Here is a 7,137-nt window from a genome sequence, read left to right on the forward strand (position 1 = left end):
GGGATGGAGAGTGAAAGCAGTGCAAGAGATATCTTGATAGGGGGAGTCATTATGGGGTTCAGGAAAAAACTGATGCCAGAGAAACTCCCAGGAATCCACAAGTATGATTCCAACTAAGACATTAGGCAATAGTGGAGAGGGTGCCTGAACTTACCTTCTTCTGTAATCTAATTAGTGACTATTATTGTCATCCCAAAACCTTCATCCAGTAACTGATTGAAGTGCATGCAGTGAGCCACAGCCAAGCACCAGGCTTAGCTCCTGAGGTCCAGTGGAAGAGAGAGCAGAATGATCATATGAGCAAGGGGGGGGTCAAGATTATGACAGGAAAAACCACAATGACAGCTGCCCTGAGCTTGTGGGAGCTCATGGACTCTGGCCTGTCAGCTGGGGAATCTGCTTGGGACCAAAGTGGGCCCTCTGAATATGGGGGACAGATGTGTGGGTTGATCTGTTTGTGGGGTCCCTGGTAGTGTAACCAGGACATATCCCAGGTACATGAACTGACTTTTTGGAGCCTATTCCTTATGGAGGGATACCTTACTCAGCTTTGATGTAGGGGGGAGATGCTTGGTCCCCCATCAACTTAGTATGCTAGTCTTTGATGACCCACAAAGGGAGGATTTATCCCCTCTGAGGAGTAAATGGGGTGAGATGAGGGGATGTCAGAGGGGTGGTAAAAGGGGAGGAAAGGGTAACTGGGGTTTGTGAGTAAAGTGAAAAAAATTAAATTCAAACCTAAATGATAACTAATGTTGGCATAAATTTGGAGAAATGAGTTCAAACTCAGCTGTGGGAGTTAGAACTAGAGAATCAACTTTTGAAATCAGTTTAGTGTTCTCAAAACAATGAATAAAGGAAAGGAAGAATACTACTACTCTATGCCATTACAGCACTGATGTGTGACACTATTCCCGTGGAAACAATAACAAACATCTATTCAGCACTCATAAAGAACCAGTGACCAACAAATGTTGAGAAACCAGCAAAACCTCACTGATTAACCAATAATGATTCTGTTTTCTTGGTTAGAGGTGTTGTGTCTGCACATTTTTCTGTACACCATGTGTGTGCCTAGTGCTAGGAGAGGCGAGAAGAGTGCATTGGACATCCAGGAATAGAGGTTACAGGTTGAGTGCCCATGAGGGTGCTAAGAATTCCAAGTGAGTCTTCTTAAAATGCAGACAGTGCTCTTAACCACTGTGCAGTGTTTAAAGCTTAGTGGAACAGTAAATTATACTGGGGTGATGTAGAAGAGTATGGGTGATAGAATACTTATAAAAGTATGAAGGAGCTGGGTTTTGGAGGCAGATGCCTCTAATCCCAGCACTCAGGAGGCAGAGCCAGGTGGATCTCTGTGAGTTTGAGGTATGCCTGGTCTACAGAGCAAGATCCAGGACAGGCACCAAAACTACATATAGAAACTCTATCTTGAAAAAAACCAAAACAAAAAGAAAACACATGAAGAACACAATGACAGCTGTATGACCCTTTGAAGATGATGGCTAATGCAGGTGGAAACCTGGGGATCACTGCACAGCTTGCAGGCAGCTCAAGGAGATTGGAAGTGTCTTTCACCCCTCACTACCTCCTCCAGGCAGCTTGTCTTTTCTTGTCTCATCCAGGCACCTTGACTGGTGTCTGCTTCATGGCTGGTCTAAGCATCTTCTTTGCAGTTCACCTTCTGTGACAGTGTCAGTAGTCCTTCATGATTATATATGCTTGAGTCACAAGGACACTAGTGAATCTTACCAGTTTCTATGACTTCTTAAAGCTGTTGTCTATTTCTGAGCTTTTGGGTATTCTCTGCAGGATGAAATATTTTACCTTCCCTCAGAGCAGTGGCACTCAACTCTTTTACCAGGAGACTATTGAAGTCACATATCACATAGCCTGCATATCAGATATGTACATTATGATTAATAAAAGTAGCAATATTAGAGACATAATGTAAAACAAGAATAATTTTACATTTGGGGAAACTACAACATGATAAACATTATCAAAGTGTCACAATATTAAGAAGGTTGAGAATTACTACATTGGAGTATTCCCGTCCTTTATATCTCTTTTAATAATGTGTGTTTTAAGTGTCATCCTACAAGATGAAGCAGTTTAGTCTCAGAGCAAATTGGTACACACTCGAAACTCCTAGGCATGAACTTCAAGGACTTGCCATCTTTCCAATGAGAACTTGCCCATCATAGTTCATCACTGCTTTATTGACCGAATGTAGGGTGTAGAATCAACTTAGATGTACATCAAATGACACATGGTAAATTTAAATGTGGGTCCTAGCTTCAATCTTGTTCAAGTGAGACTACCTGTAGAAGCCAGTAAGCCAGAAATAGTCCTTTAGTGGGGAAATGTAGGAAGACTAATAGTAGAATATAGGTGATAGGATTGGAAATTGGGCAGAATATTCTAAATATGTATTGCAGTTATGGAGAAGAGGGGACCTTTGTAAGTTCCACTCAAATGGGATGTTCATGAAGAAGCTCCATGGAATTATTTTTTTGCAACCCATGTAAAAAATACAATAAGAGAGGATAGTAGAACACAAGTGTTATAATGTATGAGTCATTGAATAATGTGTGCTAGATGTTCAACTGCGGATCACATAACAATAAATGAGGAGGAGTGAGTTAACCAAAAGGATGACTTTATGAAGAAGCCTCATAGTCCAGGTGGCGGTGGTGCATGCCTTTAATCCCAGCACTCAGGAGGCAGAGATAGGTGGATCTTTGCGAGTTCAAGGCCAGCCTGGGCTACAGAATGAGTTCCAGGAAAGGCGTAGAGCTATACTGAGAAACCCTGCCTTGAGTAACCAATAAAATATAAAATAAAATAAAATAAAAATAAATGAAGAAGCCTCATGAAATCCCACTGTCTTACAAGTTAATAAAAAATAAAAATTTAAAACTTTGAAGAAAGCTATGCCACATGGGTCAGTATTACTGGTCCAAATCACAGTGATATCAAATACAATTCTCTGTACAAAGTACTGTTTATCTCCCTTGGAGTTACAAGCCATGAAGGCCCCAGAAGCACACCAAACAAAACAGATCATTTCCAGTGCTCTTGCTTAAATACCCTAAGTACATGGTGTTGCTAAACACACTAAACATTTGGTTGTATGTGTAAATATTTATTTATTTATTTATTTATAAGACAGGGTCTATGTAGTTATGGCAGTTCTTGAACTCACTATACTGACCAGGATTGCCTCAGATTCATAGAGATCTTCTTGCTCCTGCTTTCTGATTTCTGGGATTAAAAACATGCACTAACTTGCATGGCATTATTATCATTTTTTGGATGAACAAGCTAAATGTTTTTATTATAGCTCTTCCCCAGGGATGGAGAGATTGCTTTGAAGGTAACAGCAGTCTTTGCTCTTCCAGGGGACCAGGGTTCAATTCTCAACACACAGAACAGCACACAACTGTTTTTAAGTACAGCTTCAGTGTATCTGATGCCCTCTTCTTGCCTCTAGAGCAATCATATAAACATGCAGTGCACAGAAACTCTTACAGACAAAGCACCCATACACATAAAGGACAATTCACACAGTTACTATTGCAGAATTTTATTTGAATACAAATTTTGTGGTAGTTTATTAGATTTAAAACATCACTGAAGACTTTCACAAGTCTCTCATCTTTATATTTCTATTGTGTATACTTGGTATTTGTAAGCAGAGAATACGATATAAATGATGTCACATGATTTCCAATAATATTTTTCTGTCCAATATAAGCTCTTGGATGTCTTCTAAGATTTGAAAGTAGATACTGGATATGCCACAATCTTTGAATTTATGAAGTTTCTTTCCAGTATGAATTTTCTGATATGCTTTAAGATATGAACAGCTATTAAAAGACATGTCACATTCCTCATATCTTTTAAGTCTCTCTGCAGTGTGAACTCTCTGATGTGTTATAAAATTTGACATGTAGGTAAAGTATTTCTCACATTCCAGGCATTTGTGTGGTTTCTCTCCAGTATGAAGATTCTGATGTCTTCTAAGATGTGAAATCCCATTAAAGAATATGTCATAGTCTTTGAATTATGAGTTTTCTCTCCAATATGATTTTCTGGTGTTGTCGAAGATGTGAGCATGTACTAACGGATTTGTCACATTGCATCATTTGTAAAGTTTCTATCCAGTATGTATTGTCTGATGTTCTCTAAGAGTTGAACATGTAGAAAAAAATTTACCACATTCCTTACATCTGTAAGGTCTCTTTTCCATATGGATTCTCTGATGTGTTCTAAGATTTGAGTCCTGAGTAAAGGACTTGTGACCTTCCTTACATTTGTAAGTCTTCTCTCCAGTGTGACTTCTCTGATGTGTATTAAGGTGTAAGCAAGTGGTAAAGGATTTGTCATATTCCTTACACCTATAAAGTCTCTCTCAAGTATGAACTCTCTGATGGTTTCTAAGATATGAGTCCCGGGTAAAGGTTTTTTCACATTGCCTACATTTGTAAGGTTTCTCCCCAGTATGAATTCTTTGATGTGTTTTCAGATTTGAACACTGTTTAAAGGATTTGTCACAAAAGTTGCATTTGTAGGGTTTCTCTCCAGTATGAGTTCTCTGATGCTTTGTAAGAGTTGACCGCAGAGTAAAGCACTTGTCACATTCCTTACATTTGTATGGCTTCTCCCCAGTGTGAATTCTCTGATGTGTTTGAAGATGCGAGCAACTGACAAAGGATTTGTCACATTCCTTACATCTGTAAGGTTTCTCTCCTGTATGTATTCTCTGATGTATTCTGAGGTGTGAGTTCCAGGAAAAGGATCTGTCACATTGCCTACATTTGTAAGGTTTCTCCCCAGTATGAAGTCTTTGATGTGCTTTAAGATTTGAGCATTGGGAAAAGCATTTGTCACAAGAGCTACACTTGTAGGGTTTCTCTCCAGTATGAATTCTCTGATGGTTTATGAGATTTGACTTCACAGTGAAGGAAATATCACATTCCTTACATTTGTAAGGCTTCTCCCCTGTATGAATTCTTTGATGTACAGTGAGGTTTGAGGCAGTACTGAAGCATTTCATGCATTTCCCACATTGGTGTGTTGTCTCTCCAATATAGCCTGTTTGTTTCAGAAGACTGTGTGCAGAGCTGAAATAGTCATCATATTCTCCCTGCCTGTGCTCTTTTGTTGCAATGTAGAGTCTCTGATCTTGAGTAATGTTGGAACAGAAATTTAAAGACTTCTTCCAGTCTTTAGATTTGCAAGGTTCTTCTCCAGTGTGCATGCTTTCATGTCTATTTGGATTTAATGAGTCAATAGAGGCATCCCTGTGATTAATGCATCTGTAGTTATTAGAGTTTTCTGTAGTTTCACTTGTTCTATAATGTGCATATATGGAGGGGTCAGGAAGTATTTTGCCAAGCTCATTACATTGATGGGACTCACTTTTAGTCTTCACATGTTGATGCACAGGATCACATTTGAAATATTTCTCTGAAAATGAGTAAGGTCATATCAACAGGGCTTGTTCTAAGACCAAACATATGATAAGTGATTGTCTCTCTAAGTTCTCTCTTAAGTCAACTAGCAACTACTTAGACATTTGTCTTTCACTCTCATTGAATGTATTCTCACAAAAACAGTATGACAGACTTCAAGGGTCTCTGATTAATAATTGATATCTCCTCCTTATTGAATATTCATATTGGATTATGAATTTGAGGAATCAATAAGTAACTTTTAGATGAAGCTCATTCATGGATTATGTTTAGAATGAGTGTCTCTATGTTGAAATATTTCTTCTCAGAAATTGATGAAGAGTATAATGCACACTCAGGTTCATGGTATTTATACTTACTAAGTGGTAGTCAATCAATAGAACGATACAGAATATCCAATTCCTTTACAGTTTAAAGTCTTACTTAAAAGCATCACAGGTTTCACTTTTCTCTCTAGAAAAACTCATTAGAGTCTTCAAAAGTAATGGAGGCAAGCCAAGTATTTTGCCAGACAGAGGAGGCTCTAGATTGTTTTAGGCAGCTGTCATTGGCAACTATTGCTTATTTCTATTCTCCACTTTCTGAGATCCACATACTTCTGTGTTTAACATTCCTTACATGGTAATTCTCAAGTCTAGTCATTATAATAACTCCTGAGAATATTTTCCTGAAGGATGTCTGTGCATTCTCCACTAGGAAGAAAACTAAGTGTGTAATATAAAGTCAGCCAGCAAGGAAGGCAATTAAAGACTACTCCTACTTCATGGACCCAGATTAGGCTTATAATTTGTATAATTATTCCATACTCTGATGTCATCATAGTCAACTAAAACTGCATTTTTACTAGTATTGTCAACATAATTCTGAAATAGGCAACTAATTACCAACATGCAGGATGTATTCTGGGACCAGGACTTTACACTAAACCAAATGATCAGAAAACTTTTCAAGTGGAATTGAATATCACAAACCACTCTCAGTCTTGCCTCTGTTTCTCTAGAAGCCATCACTGCTTTCCTGCTCATTCCATAGCCCACCCTGCTAGTGGCTAGCCTCTCTTTTCCACATTCCAGGGCAATCTCATTTGCTCTGGACAGGTTACCAGGAATACCTTCCATACAATAATCTCCATGTTCTCTGAGGTAGCCCATGACTCATGCTAGAATTTTTAGAAAGAATCCAGTTGTCTGAAACAGTATTGTGCTCCATACATGAGGAGAACCGAAAGTAGAGGAATCTAAGAATGATTTTCTATTGCTATTTCATGCCAGAATTTTCAGAATATTTAAGAAGAATTTTAAATTTGCACATCTTGAGTTTTTTTTCTCACAATTAAAACCATGTCAGGTACTGCTGTGGGATGTTCTGTATGTCACATGTGTTGCTGATTAGTCAATAAATAAAACACTGATTGGCCATTGGCTAGGCAGGAAGTGTAGGCGGGACAAGTAGGAGAATAAAGCTGGGAAGTGGAAGGCTGAGTCAGAGAGACACTGCCTGCCACCACGATGAGAAACAGCATGTGAAGATGCCGGTAAGCCACGAGCCACATGGCAAGGTATAAATTTATAGAGATGGATTAATTTAAGCTGTAAGAACAGTTAGCAAGAAGCCTGCCACGGCCATACAGTTTGAAAGCAATATAAGTCTCTGTGTT

General features: G+C 38.7%; 1 protein-coding gene across 1 annotated transcript; it reads right to left on the reverse strand.

Moving 5' to 3' along the window:
- Positions 1-3,664: 3,664 nt before the first annotated feature.
- LOC131902668 (zinc finger protein 436-like) lies at positions 3,665-5,468 on the reverse strand. Its single transcript, XM_059253683.1, has one exon. The coding sequence runs from the start codon at positions 5,264-5,266 to the stop codon at positions 4,418-4,420; it is 849 nt and encodes a 282-aa protein (XP_059109666.1). The 5' UTR covers positions 5,267-5,468; the 3' UTR covers positions 3,665-4,417.
- Positions 5,469-7,137: the final 1,669 nt, after the last annotated feature.

Source organism: Peromyscus eremicus, chromosome 1 (assembly GCF_949786415.1).
Source record: "Peromyscus eremicus chromosome 1, PerEre_H2_v1, whole genome shotgun sequence".
Lineage (NCBI taxonomy): Eukaryota > Metazoa > Chordata > Mammalia > Rodentia > Cricetidae > Peromyscus > Peromyscus eremicus.

What these genes read in the sequence shown, in the direction of transcription:
- LOC131902668 (XM_059253683.1), bottom strand. Translation starts at nt 5,266, where the DNA reads ATGCACACTGGAGAAGAACCTTGCAAATCTAAAGACTGGAAGAAGTCT.